The sequence below is a fragment of the Sinohyriopsis cumingii genome, chromosome 17, assembly GCF_028554795.1.
Source record: "Sinohyriopsis cumingii isolate HCF-2022 chromosome 17, ASM2855479v2, whole genome shotgun sequence".
NCBI classification, from domain to species: Eukaryota; Metazoa; Mollusca; class Bivalvia; order Unionida; family Unionidae; genus Sinohyriopsis; species Sinohyriopsis cumingii.
This window is the reverse complement of record NC_142977.1, coordinates 117,578,381-117,600,015: the sequence shown is the minus strand read 5'-3', so window position 1 is coordinate 117,600,015 and position 21,635 is coordinate 117,578,381. Positions and strand designations below refer to the sequence as shown.

General features: G+C 38.2%; 1 protein-coding gene across 1 annotated transcript in view; it reads right to left on the bottom strand.

Annotated features, from left to right (window-relative positions):
• LOC149779731 (A disintegrin and metalloproteinase with thrombospondin motifs like) overlaps positions 1-17,348 on the bottom strand; it is a 39,175-nt gene extending 21,827 nt beyond the window's left edge. The window contains exons 1-7 of the mRNA XM_089938676.1: positions 17,236-17,348; positions 16,578-16,724; positions 16,239-16,302; positions 15,059-15,152; positions 14,341-14,418; positions 11,603-11,748; positions 11,025-11,068 (exon numbers count right to left, since the gene is read on the bottom strand). Coding sequence (XP_089794802.1) covers positions 11,025-11,068; positions 11,603-11,748; positions 14,341-14,418; positions 15,059-15,152; positions 16,239-16,302; positions 16,578-16,724; positions 17,236-17,320 — 658 coding nt within the window. The 5' untranslated portion in view covers positions 17,321-17,348. The remainder of the gene's footprint in view (positions 1-11,024; positions 11,069-11,602; positions 11,749-14,340; positions 14,419-15,058; positions 15,153-16,238; positions 16,303-16,577; positions 16,725-17,235) is intronic.
• Positions 17,349-21,635: the final 4,287 nt, after the last annotated feature.

Sequence of the window (21,635 nt, the reverse complement as noted above, 5' to 3'; positions counted from 1 at the left end):
ATTTCATGTCTACAGGTGACCTGCCGGCTCAGAGGCGACACTGGGAAGACGGCAGGGGCTAGGGTCTACAAGAGCAATAGGGAGACACTGGCGAATGCCTTTCCGACGATGCTGCGGAGGAGGATGCCCCGGTAGTTGTTGCAGCCGCTACGGTCTTCTCTGTTCTTGTACAAAGTGACAATGATGGCGTCCACATGTCCGGATTTCTCGCTCTTGAGGAATTCAGGTGGGATGCCGTCGCTCCCAGGAACCTTTCCACAAGCGAGGCAATCGATTGCTTTTACGAGCTCTTCCAGGTAGGGCGGTGTGTTTAGATACTCCATGACTGGCAGGTATGGGACGGTGTCCAGGTTGGTGTAGGTGATGATGTTTTGGATTGCATACAGCTCGATAGTGCTCAACCCATCGCTGCAGCTGTTTCCACTGGTCTATGATGATTTCGTCCGTCTTAGACTTGAGGGGGGTCTTGAAGGTGGGCCTGTCGGCTTCTTGATATCCTCGATCATGCCTCTTGCATCCCCGGTGTCGGCAGGTGTCAGTATACCGGTGTAGAGGTTCAGCCAGTAGGAGTTGGCGCAGCGACGGGCGTTATGCTGGGCGTCTTTCCTGGCCGTCCTGTGGGCTTGTAGATTACTAGGGCTATGTGTAGCCTTGGATGCCAGGAGGGCATTCCTCTTCGCCATAGTCACGGGCTCCATCTCCTCCCTTTTGGTCTCATGCCAGTCGGCTTCTTTGAGCCCCTTCTTCCCGTAGGCATTGATGGCTGAATGTTATTACACCATGGTTTAGTTAATTAAAACCAGTCATATGAAAAGAGACACAATGTTGGTCATGACTGAAATAGGACAATCTGTTCATTAAATAGGAAATGAATTGCTATTTTGTCGTACAATTTTGTAACGCGAGGGCAATAATGTTTTACAGAAGGGTACTACTTCCTGCGATGGAAAAATCTCGGTAGTATTGCATAGACAGAGACATAGTATAATTTTGCTTTAAATATTGTGATATTGTGGCATGAATTCTATTCGTTCATTTAATCAAACGACTTCAGGTGTACTAAAATCGATTAGCAGCATTATTCATGGAAATACACTATATACATTATGATATGATACATTCGCAATGTTGACCTGCTGTGACGAAGTTAATCAGCTTCTAGTAAAGCACAAAACTTTGTACCTCCATAATTGTGGTATTACACACGCGGAATATAGTTATAGTTTCCTTTATAACTTTAACAGGTTTGTTGATGATGTCACACTATCGGATTTTTCAACGTTATTCATATAGTGACTGTGCGAAGATTATCACAACTCACTTTGATCCTACAATATATTAAACGACACCCATGCTTGTGCATCACACTAATCAATGGATACTATTTGCACAGAGTCATGCTATCCTGCCCTTTTCCAATTCCACAATGCATAGTTTATCATAGAATAATTATATTGTCGAATATATCGTAGGCATGTTCAGATGGCAAATTCTGAAATTGGATCATAGCATCATGTGCTTTGTAGGCAATTTTACGAGACGTATTCTGGAACCGATTCATAACATTAAGTGCCTTGTAGGTAATTCTACAAAGTAAACTGGAACATAGACACATTCTTATGTTTTGGACACAGTTGCAGATATTATATTCTGGAATAGAATCACCTCTGCTTTGTTGATAAATTCACAGATTATATTCTGGTATAGGGTCACAATCTTATGCTTTGCAGACAACGTAGCAAGGTATATTCTGACATGGTGTCTTATTATCATGTTCTCTGTAGACAACTTCACAATGCAGTTTTGGTATTGAGCCATATCAGTGCATACATTGAATCCAGTTTTCAAGGAATATTCTGTATACATGCCAAAACCAGAATACAAATGTCATCTACATATTGCAGAGAAATGTAAATTGGTTTGAAATTTAAATTGATTTTTTTTCTCGGAATTTTATTTGTCGGTATTTAAGATTTTAATTTTAGATATGTGATAAATTTTTGTCGAAATTAACTAGCTTTCAAAATGTCATCTATAGTGCAGACAATTGTTTTTAAACCTTCCCAGAAAGGGTTAGAGTCCTTGCGAAAGCACCACTTGCTTGAGCTTGCCAAACTTTATGATGTTTCTGAAGCTAGGGTTTCTTTAACGAGGCAGAAATAAAAAAATATTTCGGTCCAGTATTTGGACAAAGGTGCTTTTAGAGTCTGAATTTGATTTTGATGGAACATTAAGAGAATTACAGTTAAATAACGAGATAAAATTAGAGTTAAGAAAGCTCCATTTTCAGACAAACATGATGAAAATTAAAAAATCAACGAGCAAGAGAAGAGACGCAAATGCAAATCAGAAAGTTTGTGTGTGTGATTTCGTTGTTTAACATATCTTTAAACATTTTCAGTCAGATCCCTACGATGGCTGCAGTGTGCAGTTTATGGCAATGTCTAGCACGGGGGCATCATGCTGCAGACATGTAGCATGTTGTCCCACCCATTCACATTATTCTGATACCAGGTCGAACAGTCCTAATACTAGCCACGTACCGTAATGCTGAGCGCCTAGCGAGACAGCTGTTAGTAACATTTTCATATGTCTTTAGTATTACTCGAACGGGGTTCGAACCCACGACCTCCCATATCCGAGGCGGACGCTCTAACCACTAGGCCACCGGAGCGGTCCAAATAAGAGAGAAAGAGAGAGAGAAAGATATGCAACATTTAAAAGAATTATGACCGGCAAATTGAGCACAATCCCACATGTACACACATATTCAGGTTTTGATGTTACACACATTATGAGGTTCGTACTCACCTTCCAGACAATGAATTAAAACATACTTTCATTACTCTGAGAAAAGTCCTGAAAACATGATATGACCCTGAGAGTATTGAGTATGGTTACAACAAATTATACTTATTCGCAAAGCTCGCGTTGAATACACTGTTCTGTCAGTACAACAAATTGCTGATTATGATTAGTTAAGGAATGTATCTTGGCGGGTCACCAAAAACATATCAATTAGGTTAGGAATTGTCGACAATAAACAGATCAAACCAACGTTGGATTTGCAAGGGAAAATTAACAAATATTTAATAGATGCTGCTCGGCCAAGAAGGTTGATGAAGATTATGATAACTTCAGACAGTTCATATTATTTTAACATTTAAATACTTGCGTCATAATGACATCAATAATAACCTTGGGATGCAAAAGGTGAAACATTTGAAAATTGTTGATTTCACAGTTGATGATTATTCATTGACTACAGCTTTATTAGTCAATAAGTATTCCTCTAGCCAGTTTTCTGGTGAAAATCGTCTCAGCCTTATACAAATGCTTCCAACTCTAAATCTGGCAAAAGAATCTCTATCTCTTCCTAAGTGCACTTATTGTAAGAGTAAAGGCACACCATTTATGATTGCTACAGATTAAAAAGTAATCAACAACATGCAGACTAAGCTATATAAAATGTTAATATTTCAAGGTCACTGTCTTGAAGCAATACATTTGGTGGGTATAACAAATCCCATTATGACCTTGTTATGAAGAATTATGAAGCATTCCTGTTGAATGGTTCTATATAATTCATTGCTGATTATTCCATGCCTATGCATATTATAATATATGGGGAAAAGGAGCTTCTCAGGTCTTTTGTTTTCAAGCCTTGTTCTACGAAAATTGTTATGTTTCATGCAGAAAAGTGCGACTTTGTTAATGTTCCTCTCCATTGGAACGATTCGACTTAATATCAGGACATGTGGCAGTCGGATCAGAGTATTCCTTACCCATTTAAGGTTATTCATGTACTACTACGCCATGATCTAGCTGGATGTATGGTTGTGGTTAATACCTTTGTCACTGTTAAATTTTGCATGGATTAGAAAGCTGATCCAATTAAAAAATGAAACGCTTGCTTTATTCCTTGCTTGAACATCTAAGTGTTGTTTGGTAAAATGCGCCCTTGCGAATGACGTTGATCATAAAATTATTACTGTTACGGACTCATTTATCGGTCAGTCTTTTGATGAGGTAACTTTTGTTCCTGGTATTGAACAATCAAAATATATTGATCGCAGTGATTCTGTATTTACTACTAGTTCTGTTTATTTTGATCAATGTACAAATGATCCACAAAATTCACAGAGGCCATTCCTTTGAGGAATATTACAATTAAACCATAGTTAATGCATTGATGAAGTTTTAATATACAATTCTTTGTCTTCTCAAATCAGTACACCATATTGCCAAAGGTAACATTTTATGTCTGGAAGTTTCCGGTGAGTTGCACATATTTTAGTCATCCAACAGTTTAAACCTTCTGTCTATCACCATGTACGTCAAAGGGGATTTGGAAAAATTTCATCAAGCTTTGAAAAACACGACGGAATCATGATGCTTTCATACATGACACACTGTGGATAAAGGAGTTCATTTCATACAAGACACTATATGGATAAAGGCGTTCATTTTCATACAGGACACTATTTGGATAAAGGCGTTCATTTTCATACAGGACACTATTTGGATAAAGGAGTTCATTTCATACAGGACACTATTTGGATAAAGGAGTTCATTTCATACAGGACACTATTTGGATAAAGGAGTTCATGTTATACAGGACACTATTTGGATAAAGGAGTTCATTTCACACAGGACACTATTTGGATAAAGGAGTTCATTTCATACAGGACACTATTTGGATAAAGGAGTTCATTTCATACAGGACACTATTTGGGTAAAGGAGTTCATTTCATGTTGTCTATTGTAAGGGAATCAGTTCAAGCATCACCCTTTTTGTGTCTTTTTAAATTAGATTTTGGAGATACTGCCTCTCGACTCTTAAAGTTATTAAATTAGAAATTTCTTTTAACCGAAGATTCAGAAATTAATCTTCCTATGTCTCAGATTTCAAAAGTACGTTCTCCAAGGCTTGTAAGGTAGTAGGAACTATTAATATTCACTCTCATCATTGGGGGGTGCGTGGCCTGGGCCTGACGTCCTGCTTGCCAAAGGAAAGTGAAGCGTCTCTCATAGCCTCTCCTTCCCAGGTGTAGTGATCGCCGCAGGACCACTGTCTCGCTCTGCGGGGCAGGAGGTTACTTGCATATGGCCTCTCCTACACTATTGTGTCCACAGCAGCACCTTCACGCGGTGCCCCCTGTTTTTAACAAAGCCTGCTGTGTGGCGCGACCGAGTACCCGGCGGTATAACTGGGTGGGCAGACTGGGCTCATTAGCCTTGGCAGGCAACCAGTCTAAGAGAAGGGATACTCTGACCCCAAACCCGGGCAGATGAAGCTCGTTAGCCTTGTCAGGCAGTTCATCTAGGAGAAGGAAACTCTGATTCAAAACCAACCAAGTCCCATCCATTGGATTATGGCTCCACTGCCTTGTGGATATCTTCGGGAGAAGGAAAGGCTATGGGAGTAAACCCAGACAGAAAATCAGGAGTGGAGCCCCTAAGGCGGCTGGGGGTCGACTACGACCTCCTTCCGGCAGCTCCTGCATCCAAACTGGTGCCAAATGTCATGCTCAGCATTCCTTTGGACCCCACCAGCAAGGACGAGAGGGGGATCCTGACGTCTGGGCAGCCCAGGATCTCCATACTCCACGCCCAGGCTTGCGCCCTGGAGAGGACACTCCAGTCTCGCTACTGAGTGAGGAAACAACACGGAAGCTGACAGTTTACGGGTTATAAGTCCCACCCGATTGGCGTAGGGAAGGGGCGCCACGGGTCAGCTTTGACGGTCGGAGGGATCATCGTGTCCCACTGGCCAACTATCGCCCGCCTCAAGCCGGGCAGCCCCCGGTTAATAAGGTGTTGACCCGCCATCGTCTGCCTGCTCCAGTGGGTGTCTGGAGCTCAGTGTGTTGTTCAGCATGACAAGCAGACGGTAATTCCACACCAGACAAAAGAAACAAGAAACCAATAAAGAAGACTCCAGCTCTTCGATTTGCAAGCTGGAATGTGCGCACCATGTGTACAGGCATCTCCGACGACCTCAGAGAAGTGGACGACACCAGAAAGACGGCCATCATCGATAGAGAAGTCACCAGACTAAATATCAGCATAGCTGCCCTCCAGGAAACCAGGCTCGCCTCTAGTGGCTCCCTCAGAGAGGAAAACTACACCTTCTTCTGGAAGGGTCGAGAACCTGAGGAGCCCCGTCAGCACGGAGTGGGCTTTGCCATGAAAAACAATCTCCTGGCCTCGGTTGAACCTCCCACAGGGGGCACTGAGCGTCTCTTGTCCATCCGCCTCACCACTACTTCAGGTCCTGTCAACATCATCAGTGTCTACGCCACAACCCTCACGTCATCAGAAGACGTGAAGGATCAGTTCTATGGGCAGCTGGACGAACAGATCAAAGGATGCCCCAAAAATGAACCACTATTCCTCCTCGGCGACTTTAATGCCAGAGTAGGTGCGGACCAGGAGTCCTGGCCTACCTGCCTCGGATATCATGGCACTGGAAAGACCAACGAAAACGGCCAGAGACTGCTGAAGCTATGCACCTACCATGGCCTGTGCATCACAAACACCTTCTTCAAGTGTAAGCCACAACACAAAGTGTCATGGAAACACCCCAGATCTCATCACTGGCACCAACTCGACTTGGTCATCACCAGGCGCTCTGCCCTTAACAGCGTCCTCTCCACCAGAACCTACCACAGTGCAGACTGTGACTCCGACCATGCCCTTGTGAGCAGCAGAGTGCGACTACAACCACACGCGCTACACCGCTCAAAACCAAAAGCACGTCCTCGCATAAACACTGCACAGATGTCAGTCCCTGCCAAGGTGGAGGAGTATGTGTCTGCCATGAACAAGGCTCTCCAGGACCTGCCTGAGTATGACGCTACAGCCAAGTGGAACGCCATGAAGGGTGCCATCTACAGTACAGCTATGTCAACGTTTGGCAAGAAGGAACGACCCAGCCAGGACTGGTTCAATGCACACCTATCAAGGATGGAACCACAAATCGAGGAGAAACGAAAAGCCTTCATAGCTTACAAAAAATGCCCTAATGAACGGACGCTTGCTGCTCTCAGAAGTGCCCGAAGTAACACCCAACGCATTGCTAGACAGTGTGCGAACGAGTACTGGCAACAACTGTGTGAAGGAATCCAGCGCAGTGCCGAGTCCGGACACATCCAAGGCATGTACAGTGGCATCAAGAAGGCTCTAGGCCCTACAGTGAAAGGGGCCGCTCCCCTGAAATCCCTGACGGGAGAGACGATCACAGACCGTGGGCAACAGATAGCCAGATGGGTGGAGCACTACTCAGAACTATACTCCCGAGAAACGTCAGTCACTGATGCAGCCCTCAGCAGCATAAAGAATCTGCCCACCATGGAAGAGCTCGACAAAGTGCCAACCTTAGAGGAGCTCAGCAAAGCAATCGACTGCCTTCCAAACGACAAAGCACCAGGTAGTGACAGCATCCAGCCCGAATTTATCAAACGTGGAAAACCAGCATTGATTAAACCACTGCACGACCTACTTTGCCGCTGCTGGGAGGAAGGAGTAGTCCCCCAAGACATGCGTGATGCCACAATTGTGACCCTTTACAAAAACAAGGGCGACCGCAGTGACTGTAATAATTACAGAGGGATCTCGCTCTTGAGTATTGTTGGTAAAGTGTATGCCCGCATCATACTGAACAGGCTGCAGTTGCTGGCAGACCGTGTGTACCCGGAATCACAGTGCGGCTTCAAAGCAGGCAGGTCGACGACAGACATGATCTTCTCCCTACGACAACTCCAAGAGAAGAGCAGAGAGCAAGGTCAACCACTCTACATGATGTTCATCGACCTCACCAAGGCCTTTGACTTGGTCAGCAGGAAGGGCCTTTTTGAACTTCTGAGTAAGATCGGTTGCCCCCCCAAAACTCCTCAGCATGATAATCTCTTTCCATGCAGATATGAAGGGAACAGTCCTGTATGATGGATCATCCTCAACTTCCTTCCCAATTAACAGTGGTGTGAAGCAGGGCTGTGTGCTGGCACCAACACTTTTTGGGATCTTCTTCTCCCTGCTCCTGTCCTACGCCTTCGACACGTCCACGGATGGCATATATCTACACACCAGGTCTGATGGGAGGCTGTTCAACCTGGCACGACTGCGCTCAAAGACCAACGTGAGAGCTGTGCTCATCAGGGAGATGCTTTTTGCAGATGACGCAGCTCTTGTGGCCCACACCGAGGAAGCCCTCCAGAGACTGGGAGACCGTTTTGCTGTTGCCTGCACGCAGTTTGGTCTCACAATCAGCTTGGAAAAAACAAATGTCAGCGTGCAAGATACCACCATTGCCCCTTCAAGCAAAATCAGCGGTGTCACCCTGGAAGCAGTCGACAACTTTACCTACCTAGGGTCAACCATCAGCAACACTCTCTCGATTGATATGGAGCTGGACAGAAGGCTTGGAAAGGCAAACACCATCATGGCTCGATTAACAAAGAGGGTTTGGGAAAACAACGCGCTGACAGAGCACACCAAGGTCCGAGTCTACCAGGCCTGCGTTCTCAGCACCCTTCTATATGGAAGTGAGACGTGGAGTACCTACATGAGGCAAGAACGCCGGCTCAACTCCTTCCATATACGGTGCCTAAAACGCATCCTGAAAATCAGCTGGCAAGACCGTGCTCCACACAGCGAGATCCTGCAGCTTGCAAGTACCCCCAGCATGTACTCCCTGCTAATTAAACGCCGCCTTCGATGGCTGGGTCACGTCCGACGCATGGAGGATGGGAGGCTGCCAAAGGACATCTTATATGGACAGCTGGCCACTGGCATGAGAAGAGTCGGACGCCCCTCACTCCGTTTCAAAGATGTGTGCAAGAGGGACATGAAGGCATGCAACATTTCACCCGATGGCTGGGAAGAGCTGGCTGAGGACCGAGGCACCTGGAGACTGATGGTAAACAATGGCATATCAGTCGCTGATGCGAGGAGAGGCCAGTTGGCGGCAGAGAAACGTAAGAGAAAGAAGAACGCAACAACAACCACAGTAACGCAGACTTCCCAGTATGTCTGCACCAACTGCAGTAGGGACTGTCACTCACGTATAGGCCTGCACAGCCACAGCAGACGTTGCCAACAGAGACAGACAACACCCCAAGGGCGCTATTCGCATGGTCTTTCGAGACCGAGTCGCCAATGATGATGATGATGAATATTCACTATACGCTATCAAAAAAGAAATTAAGATATGACAGAAATAAAAAGGACATTAGCTTTCAGCATTGTGATATAGTTCTGGCTCTCTTGCCCATTCTATAAATCTCGCATTGAACTAAGTGATATTTATTTTGGTGAAAAAGCTTAACTGTGTATTAATATTCATATTTGACAATGTATTTAATGTTTCAATTACATGCACAAAAAATAGCGAAAACTAACCTGAAGCTTTCGTCCTTACGTTAAGGACGTTATCCCTGCTTAGCGTCTGTTTGTGGGAAAACGGAAAGAACACTGAAATCGAGATTTAATGGACACCAAAGACCAGGTTCAAAGTTGTCTGAGGTATCACTGTACATCCACGGTGTTTGCTTTGGCCATACTATAATAACTTGGAACTCCGTAAAAATCCTAGATCTAGAACAAGCCTGGTTCGAGCGGGGGGTTACAGCGTACAGGGACGGGTGCAGTAACAACATTCCGCATACCTGGGAAAATCTGTTAACATCGGTCACCATTCCATCGAGCAATGTTGACATTCATTAGAGATCACATCAGTCTGTTGATGAAGTCTTTAGCGTAAGGACGAATACTTCAGGTTAGCTTTGTTTTTTTGTTTATGTAATTGAAACGTTAAATACATTGTCAAATAGTACAGTCATTGTTCAGTTGCAAAGAAAGTAAGTGACTTAATATCATTAACACTCTTAGGAATTGAAAAATAACACACAAATCAAAACAACTTTACATTATAAATATGTTCAAGGAGTATATTGATATGGATAGCCCAGTTAATCAGTCAATCAGTTTAGTTATATCTGTCCCACACTATAACAATTTTAATGATGGCATCCAATCTGACTCCCGTGACTCTAGTTTAGACAACCTTCAGATGAGAAAGTCACGTGATAAATATTAACAAATCAGAGCCAAAAGGTTTTACAAAAATAGAGTAAACTAAACCGCTATTATATGAATATCAGCACCCCTGTTTCCAGATGCTCCAACGAGAACAAATAAAATCTACCATGACGTTGAAATTGTGGATTCTTCACTTTTGAAACATCATCCTTACAGTATGATTTTAAAGAACCAAGTAAAGGTAAATGGGGTTCACCGTATATGTATGTGCCCAAACCAGATAATAATTTACAACTGTGTACTGACTTTACAAATGTTAAATGTGTACTGACTATATAAATGTGAAAATTGTAGACAAGACAAATTCATTTCCAATGCCTAGAATCGATGCATTCATTGACATGAATCTGGTCTTACCTTGCATCATAAACCTATCGATAACGTCATGGTCGTACGATATGTAGCAATATAGCATATCACGTAGCGTTTGGTATTTCAATTAAAAGCAACCAATCACATCACGTAGCGTATGGTGATTCAATAAAAAGCAACCGATTACACCACGTAGCGTGTTGTATTTCAATCAAAAGCAACCAATCACATCACGTAGCATGTGGTATTTAAATCAAAAGCAACCAATCATGTCAATAACTGTATATTACCTTAACCCCAAGTCCATTATTTAAATCACAGAACCAACCCAAGGAAAGGATTAAACGTTTAAATAACTGTCTTAGCATTATTAACTGTAAACTATCGTCTATGAATTTAGTTGATCTTTTACAGCAGAATTTTTATTAAATATATGAAACAGAAACAAATTTCTGGTTGGATGAAACAGAGTGTTTTTAACGTATTACTTTCTAACATTGGTAAAAGATAGCTGTAAATGCCCTCAGAAACAAATATTATAAAATAAATGGTATTTCGCAGTGAAGAACAGCTGAGAGAGAGAGAGAGAGAGAGAGAGAGAGAGAGTTTACCTTTTAAGCCAAAATTTATAGCGGAACTGGTGTAAAAGTTATGTCTGTAAATAAAATAGTTGTTCAGAGTCATTGTACAATATGCTGTTGCGAATGCAGACAGTACTATTTATTTCACATTTACAGCCAACACCCTGTCATTTTTAACAAGGTATTATATAAACTTGTCATACAAATCTGATGAAAACTGAATTTTCCCATTAAAAAAGGAAGAAAATGTCACGAAGTCTGGAGCAAGATAGTACGGACATTGTTAAAATTCATTACATGAATCAGGCAGAATAAGCATATATTTCCTTTAAACATATTTTTTGCATTGATTTCCAGATGAGAAAGTCACGTGAAAGATGAAACAAATTGATATCATCGTGTCTATATGCCAAAAAATGTACAGTCCTAATATAGCTCAATTACTAGACTTTATTGAGAAAATGACATTTCCTGACAATTTAGCCATGCGTTTGAAACATTGTATGCGTAATTTAGCAGATTCAGCTCGCAATTATTCTACCCTTTAACGTATATGTTTATAACTGGGTTACATACACGTAATTGATATCTGCTTTGCATACACTTACCTCGTAAAGAGCATTACGGTGTCGCTGGCTGAGTGGTGGATTTTAGTCCAGCGTTCAAGATCACCAAGATATTTGTAAATATCAATATAGTCATGTCCATCAATGGTCTGCACCATGGAATGCTTGTGTGGGAATTCTCGTTCCGTCTTTAATAAAAATGGGATCCAAAAATATTATTCTAGAACATAAGTTTAATTCTAAAAGCAAAAAAAAAAAAAAAGAAAAAATAAAAAAAAAAAGAAGAAAAAAAACCAAAAAAAACAAAACAAACAAAATTAACAGATCATGTATTAGTTATTTCGATTCAACTACTAATTTAATGCTAAAATTAGCACAATAATAACAAAACGGGTGAATAGGATAAAGTCACGTATTTTAGTTTCTAATTTATTTTCCCTGCACATTGTTAGATGCATTTTTGGGGTACATACTACAGGCTACCTCATATATGTAATAATAGTGAAAATCTAAATACAGCAGAAACATATAATTTACGGAGAGATTGGGAGAACGAAACAGGTAGGAATGAGAACGAGAAGGGAGACCGTAGAAAGAGAAAGTAATTCCTCTTTTCGTTTACACACACATAATTATTCAGTAAAGGATCTTTAAGTATGTAGAGTATACTTAAAATAAAAAAAGACATATATTACATATGAATCAAAATTTATAACTCTAAACGCAATATATACAAAAACAAATACTAGAACGTTTGGAATATATATATATATATATATATATATATATATATATATATATATATATATATATATATATATATATATATATATATAAAGTTGCAACTAATACGTTGCCAAGTACTAGATTTTTTCTGAGTAGTTAACACCACCAATTACATGTTTTTGCGTTGAATTTATTTCGGTATAATGTGTACATAACCGTATACCTCGATAAAAATCTGCCTGATTTTAGATTTTCCCGAAAATCTGAGAGAATTTCCGGATTGTTTTGGAAGCAAACTCCTTACACGTCATTCTGTATACCAGCTTTAATAGAGTAAGCATCATATTTCATGTGGTAATTTATACTGGAAACACCAGACGTTAACACCCGCATCAATTGTGTCACGGAAATCCTTTTTCAAAAGAAAGGAGACTGGAATATGTTTGTATTTCCGTCATTTATCAATCGCTGTTTTATACTTATGCTGTATGTTTTAGCAGGATGCACTGTGATGAAAGGTATAAAACTGATAATTTAATTGTGACAAAAGTAAAAGATTTAAGATCTGATCTTAACCCATTGTTGCTAACAATGCTTTTTATTGTCGACTTAACAGTTTTCATGTTTTGTGTAATATATTTTGGGAATTCATGCTCGAGTTTTGGTTTAGATATGAGCAATACTGTATACCCACAACTGTCAATGGTCATTGTTCTCATATGAGGTTAGGATCTCTACACACTTTTGGACTACTTAGTTTTATCCTGTCCAACGAAAGGTTGTTTGCCGTATTTATATTAATATAAAGACACTTCAGATTGGAGCATGCATCGTTTATACATGCAATGTTCTACTTACAGCATTGTTCTAGTCGTTTAGAAATATTGGGGTGTCGTCATCACATTATGATACATGAAAGTCTGTCGTTTACTTCTTTACCCAAAATGCGTCATTTATGTTCATCACCCTTGCTCATATATCTGGACAACGTGGACATATATGACAGCGGATCCGCTTGTTTACGTCCACCATTAACTTTAAACCATAAAGAGCTGTGTCCATTCACTATAGCGCAAGATTTGATTTCAGTGTATCGTTATTAAATAGAGTAAGCTATATTTTAATTGAACAGTCAAATGACAAATGTTCAAAACGTTGGTAATACATGCATACATGTGCAGTGTTTTGGATGGAAAGATCTCTCAAAATCAACCAAGAGGAGCAACAACCTGCATATTAGATCTATCTGCATAAGACATTAAATGAACTAACCTGATGTTTTCTACTGTGAACATAATGGAGGGGAAGAAAATGTTGTCTAAACATTTTTGCATAACTAGTGTTAGTAGAAATGCAAATTTTGCCGAGGTGGGAACTTAATATTTTTGAGTAATATTATGCGATAAACTCGACATCTGGCCTCACCTCTTGTTTCAATAAGAGAAAGTGTTTAATAAAAATTGCTGAAATGTTGGCTGAACGTCTTAGATTTTAGTCAGTTAAAATGTTATCATAAATTCAAATATATATTAAAGAATAATTTATTGGCTTTGAACTTTGCCACAAATGATTTATTATTTTAACATCAATACAATACTGATTTCCATTCATGATATGACATTGTTCTGCTCCACATTCTGGTACTTACGCAGAAACAGTGGCATTTATTTGAGAATTATAGGTTGTAACTCGTATTTATAATTCGCAAAAAGCATGCTTTGAAACGTGTACGGGTATTAATTACTCGTACAAGGCATTTTATGTAACTTTGCTTGAGAGGGATCGTTATAGCCGTTAGAATAAATGGATTATTGCATTCGATAGAAGGGAGCGATTTCTGTATCCGTTCGACCTGATTTCTTGAATGTTGGAAGGATGGATTATATCGAAACAAGAATTCTAGGATTCTACAGATCCTTCCGCTACATTCATCTAGACCCGACCATACTAAGGTTATAATATTTAGACTGTTCACAGTGGTTGTATGACATTAAACAATATGTTCTCAAACACTAAAGAACGCGTAGGAATCCAGAGTTCACAGAGTTATTTACCCGGAAAATGAAAAATTCATGGAGGGTGACAATGATTTCTATACTTGGATCTTCTATTTCTTTGTAGCGCAGGTTCACCTATAACACAACAAGTAATTTAAGCGTGAGTAGAATGCACACAACTTACATAAACACTTACAAAAAAAAGGGTGTATGTTCTTTTCGTCAAATTATTCTCAGATAATCCACATTCATAAAATTATCTGTAGATATTATAAGAAAGGTCTGTTACATCTATGACATGCATAACATATAAGAAAGTATGCATATACATTATGTTTGCCATCAAAGAGTGTTCATTTGTAATAAAAATATGAAACTTCTATTAAACCGATTTACATTAATATCATCATTTGGCCGCTTGATATAGATGTTTAAAATATGACGGTCTTCTTGCATTATATCAGCAATTTGGGACAATTATTATAGTGTTACATATTAACATGTTTACAAAAGAGGCTGAATTATAGACGAGGCCTCTTGAAAGAAGTTACATTGTAATAACATTGCTAAAATTACAGTAACCCCCATCAGGTCGTATTCGTCGAACTGAATCTAAATCCGTACAGTATGACGGGGACAAAGAGATTATCGTATTATGCATCGTTCCATTCCAATTCCATTGCTTGTTTTTGCTTTAGAAGAAATGAAAAATAGAGCATGTGCATTTAAGGAACTTTGTACAAACATATTTTATAGTTAAATATTTATAACTTACACCGTTAATGATATGTGAGAAAACTTCTCTTATTTTTCGTTTGACTAGCCAATCCTTTCTTTCCTGACGGTTTTTGTGCACAATCGCTGAATATCTGAAATACATAACACAAACATATATATATATATATATATATATATATATATATATATATATATATATATATATATATATATATATATATATATATATATATGTGTGTGTGTGTGTGTGTGTGTGTGTGTGTGTGTGTGCGTGCGTGTGTAATCGGTGTGTCTCTTCGTGCTGCGATGCATACATATGCGAAATTGCACATTTGTTTGTAACCAATTAATGGTAAACATATAGACATGAATTTATAAAACATTATATTTTGTAGGAACAAATAGGAGTAACAATTTATTTGAATCATTGCTTCATTTATCCGTATCTTGTTTGCATTGTTTATTACTTGTGCTATGCGATTATGAGAGACAAGAATTTAAAAATAAAAATATTATAGGACATTAATTGGTACATTTGAGTCCTCACTAATCACACATTCGCATTGTAATTTAGCAAGAACAAAAACTGGCACTTGAGGTTATAACAGCAGACTATGGATGATTTTGATAGATCACAAATGTTTCCTCAGAATGAATGTCAGCTCCCAAACGATTACTTTAGTATTTTTCTTCGCTAGCTCCTATCTACTTTTGGCCAGCAGATATTGTGTTTGATGCCAGTCAGTTTGGAACGATCTTTGCTATTGTTTCTACTTCAATATTTACACGAACATTTTATCTGATGTACCAGTCTTTAGCTCGAAAATATTCCAACTCATATCAACGCGTAAATGTCTGTAGGTTTGTCTTAAATATTGCTTTATCAGTTGAAGGAATGCACAGCATGAACCATCTTTTGCGTATCACATGAAATATATTTTCAAATTTTAAAAGTTTCTACCTGTTTTCGGAATATTTACTATGTCTAAATTTATTTTGAAAGTCACATAAGTATGTTGGAGCATAATATATTCGGAAAAGAATCACTACAATTAAATTTAAGCCGAATAATCGATTTCAGCTTCAAACTTGTTTTATGCAGCACGTGTGTAGGCAAGTGGATATACGTATAAAGAGATACTGATGTATCTATGTAGGCAGATAGATAAATATTTAATTTAATGTTTAGTCTGTTTTGATGCGAAGATAACACTTACAAATCCCATATTCCTGAATCTAGCAGTACAGCCATCTCAACATAGTAGACTTGCTTGTGATTATCTGTGGATGGAATTTAAATTAAGAAAACATCGAGATTGCATTGTACGGCATTAACATTTACAAATAAGAAAAATCAGTGATTTTTTTGCATTTTCAATCTAGGATACATTCATGTAATCCAGTTCAAAATTATTTCATAATGAGGTGTAGTCTCAGTAGCTATACAACTGATCCGAAATGATTTTTGAATTGACTTTGCCAGAGTTATGTTAGCATCTTCATATTTTATACTTTCATACCATCCTTGTTGTATGCTCAGCCATAACTGTTCTCACCTCTTTTGTCTAAACGTGCTACATTTCTGGATGATAGCTTGAAGTTTGGGAAAGGAAAATTAATTTGCGTGTTTTGCCGGTGTTGAAACGTTCGGAGTAGATCTTTCAGGTCTTGTTCTATTTTTTCTTCGTTGGTGGTTGGTACATCTGCAAGATGAGGTAATCTTTATCATGTTCAAATATAGTAAGTGAGTTGAGATTGATACTCTTGTATTTTATGACCATATGTGTCTTCATATAAAAACAAACATCAATTAGGAATTTAAGTCGAATATAAAATTTAAAAAAATCCCTTCATGAGACAAAATTTGCTTTGACACTGACGTCACCTTACTATTTACGTAATTTCTAGTATGAGACAAGATGCGAACATGTCATCATGAGAGCGATAATAATCATACTTTTATTATAACAGATACATTTGCAAATAGAAATAAATAAATAATAAATAAATAAACAAACATAAAAACGAAAAAATGCAGAAAACACCAAAGTAATTACGCATACCCTATTTGACACGCTTACGTGAATTATCACTTTAACTGTATTTAGCATATTGTTTTACATTCGTGGCAATGCAGTTAAGATGTGTGGCACTTATACATATTTCATGTTTCAAATATGAATTGTTTTTACAAACCTTTAAACTATTACAAACCTTTCAGTTTGACTGACATTTCTCTCTGGATATTTGCTTGATCGCGCAGAATATATCGGGTGCCACGAAGATCTGGAACATCCATAAAGTCTCTCAGTGTGATATCAGTCTCGGCTGGCTGAAGATCGTAATTTATCCCTTCTATTCGTACGTTTCCGTACTAGATTAAGGTAAAAAATAAATATAGTAAATTCCAGAGGGAATCTATTCTGCAACCGTATATATATATATATATATATATATATATATATATATATATATATATATATATATATATATATATATATATATTCAATAAACTGACAAGAAACATTGCAAAATTAGCATCTAACTAGCCTGGGTGCATTCGACTCTTTGTTGAGTCTTTTTCATAGGCAAATACAAAACATAGACAAGACAAACAAATAGAAAAACGGTTATGTTGCGAAACTTTACATGGCTGTTGCTACAGGAAATAAACCTTTTAATTTTATTATGTTTCAACTACTTTGTTTAGCTTGTTGCTGATACTAGAAAATATATATATGTTTGTTGTCAGTTTATTGCTTTCATCTTAATCAATCACTGACAGACCTGATCCCTTGCTGGAACCAGTGTACTTGAAAGGATGTTATTCGCCATATGTTTTGTATTCTTTATATATATATATATATATATATATATATATATATATATATATATATATATATATATATATATATATATATATATATATATATGTGTGTGTGTGTGTGTGTGTGTGTGTGTGTGTGTGTGTGTGCAGGCGATTTAATGCCACCGATAAGCCAGTATGCGTACACCTATCCCATACACCCTCGACCAAGCACACATCAGTATGCAAGAATGGAAGAAAGTTGCTGTCATAGGCATTCAAGAGTAGGGGTCTCACTCGAATATCAACCAAGTCAGTAATTCCCCCTTATGTACGAAGTCACGTTGGCTTCCTAAAATTCATAATTGTCTCTTTGAGGACAGACTTCTAATACGGCATGTGGTCATTTAGTAGCTCGAAGATGAGACATATGCGGCAAATAAAGGGCGCTATACACTTTTGTCTTGGAGAAACCGTGTTCTTCTTATAATTTACCAGCAGTTACGATTAGGGTACAACAAAGACTTCTGGCCTTACTGATAACCCTAACAAATTGGTCTGCGCAATTTACACTTCATAGTTTCATAATATACTTACGACGACTCTGTCACACTCCCCATTTGATCGTTTGACACAACGGATGGTCATGAATGCCCCATTCTCCACATCTTGGTAGTAAGCCACGTCCTGTTAAAATATGTGAAAATTTAGTCTGGAAGATAGACTGGAGGAAAATATTTTAATCTGTAAGTATTTCGTTATTATTCTAGCCCATAAGAATTTAATGTGATTAAATCTTGTTTGTTCTCTTCAGTAGATATTTATATTGTGTGGATAAACGTGTAGGTGGGTAACTGGTCATGTAATACAGTTGTTTTGATTATTTGCATGTGGTTCTTGATAAGGTGTATTTGAGTGAATAGATGGGTAAGTAAATAGGTATGTTGCATGGTAAACCGCTGCGATAGGACATTAGGTAGACAGTATTTAATTGCTTTAGTTATGAAAAAGATTACAACATGTAAACTCTTGAAAATCACACACGATATTTATTCTGTGCTATGTTGGGTCTTGATTAAAGGAAATATACGCAGCTTGAATGGGGAACATGGTAAATAATCGTTTTATGTTTATATTTCCTAATGTGGTATTGAAAATTATATGGCCACAGCCGCGATATAACTTTAGGAATTATATTTAATTTCCGATCAAGAAATATACATATATGCTGTTACATATGTTGTCCAAATCTATATTTCTAAACTTAGGTCTACTTCATCTTTCTTGTTCTGCTCCTTCTCTATCCATCCTTTTCTTTATTTCTCACCATAGGGATGAAGAGGTGTTAAAATGTGTGAAGGCTGTAGATCTCTAGCATCAACTTGCATAACCATTGTAGAAGAGCTTTCAAAAAATACATACAAACGTACTCCAGGTTTATAATTAATGAATCATGCAAATTGCTCGTAACTAAAATAATATGCCTGATATATATCCGATAGTCTATATCTATGAAATTTAAACAAGTTACACTAACCCGGCCATGTTCTGTATCAATGACGTATATATCTGACTGTTTAAACTCTAACCATGACTGTACTGAAAAAGGCATTTAAGAACCTTTGCGCATTTAAGCCAGTAAACTATTGCATAGCGTGGAGTATTTTTGAGCATATGTGCGGCAACATTACGATTACTGTGGCGCATACTCCTTCAAATGAAATTGCAAACATGGAGAAAAGCGAATTTCTCATTATGCTATGGTGAAAAGGAGCTGTCCTACTGCATGCCTTGGTGTTTTCCTTGCAGTTTCAGGCATACCACAAATGTTGTTAATTTGACCACACGAGGAATCAGTACCAAAACAAAATCTATTCTGGGTATATAATGATGATGTGTGACGTCTGGTTGAGGCAACAAGACGTCCATCATAATTCAAGAATGTGAAAAGATGGCTGGAAATGCAAGGAAATTATAAACGGCATGTAGAAGATGGACACAAACTGCTATGTCTTCCTTTTGTTTAATTTGACTCTGACCAGAGGTTTCTACCAAATCAACCATATTGAAGTGTTGCCGAAAGAGGTTAGAATAGACATGATGTATAACAACACCGAACTTAAAGATCCGTTCGTGGTACAGTCTCAATCAGAAACTGCTTTGCATCTCTGTACGAGGACAAAGAATAATGCAAGGGGCGTTCCAGAACGGCAGGTAATGGAAAATTGATTAAAAAGAGAGGTAAATAAGTTTTCCCAACCTTAATTATTCCTATGAGGTCGCTCAGCTGTTTGACGAACAACTGACCTTTATTCTCAACCTGAACATCATATGTGTGTGTGTATGCGTGTGTGTATTTGTCTGTCCAGCTCTCAAAGATCAGACATGTTACAAAGTTCCGATTGTACAGCACATACATATTGTACAAGTCTTGATGTTCACGTTGTATATGCAAGGTACGTTGTCCAAAAGAGGAATTCCTTTCATCACTGATAACTCCTCCGCAGGATTCTCCATATCACAGGCACTAATCATTTCCTATATGCAGACGTACGTTGAACGAAATAAAGAAAATATGAACCACTATTGTGCTTTTACAAATGCAAATGTCAGATTAGAACTGGGGTGGAAACACCCCTCTCTTTTGTCTGCATCCGCTGCATTCTTACCTCGTTTATCAAGTCTGTTGTATTCTCCAGGTAGAATCGATCGTCATTAAATTTCCGTACAACATAGATTTTAGCATTTGGATCAATCTCATGATTCTTCTTCAAGTTTAAAGTCAGAGCTCCCAATGCGCGACTAACATGGAATGTCAAAGATTCAGGGAAGTCAAGGTTATCGAATTTCCTTTTGTCTGTATGGAAACTTGTCACGTCTTTCAGCCAGACCATTTCTGAATCGGTGGGGGCTAGAAAGAAAAAAGAGAAGATAAAGTGAAAATGGAAAGGAAAGAAAAGAATAACTGAATTATATATATATATATATATATATATATATATATATATATATATATATATATATATATATATATATATATATCATATGGCGAATAACAATCCCTTCAAGTGCACTGGATCCAGCAAGGGATTACGTGTGTCAGGAATTGATTAAGATAAATGCAATAAACTGACAACGAACAGTGCGAAACTGGTATCTAGCTAGCCTGAGCGCTTCCGACTCTTAAATGAGTCTTTTTCAAAGAAAAATGCAAAAAATAGACAAGACAAACAAATAAAACTGAAAAATGTATATGTTTGAGAAGCTTTACATGGCTGTTTCTACAGGAATTCAAACTTTTAGCTGTATGATGTTTCAAATAGTTTATTTCAAGTTGTTGTTGATACTGGAAAATATTTATATTGGAATACAAGTTGTATTGGAATGCAATTATTTGTAATGGAATAAAAATTGATTTGGAATGCAAATGTTAATACCCATATTGGTGAGGAGCCAGATTTGATATCTGATAGTAATCTTATGTTAGGTTTTAGGCTCCAATAAACAGTAACACAAGAAAGAGTGAAAACAACAAGCTTTGAAAAATATAACAAATGATTTATTTCCCTGGAAAAATACTCTAAAAATTAAAAAAGTATGAGAACTTACAGTTTCCAGAATAAAATTAAAAAATAATACAAGAATAATCCACAAATAAAAAATTTGAAGTCCTAATATTGAAATGTTCTAATGAGTCCTAGTTCTAGTTCCGACGAAGAATCCAAGAAGGAAGGCGATGACATATGGTTTAGCCTGTACTGTGTTGACGTCTACAGTTCCTTCTTGAAACATAATAATTAATTCTCCG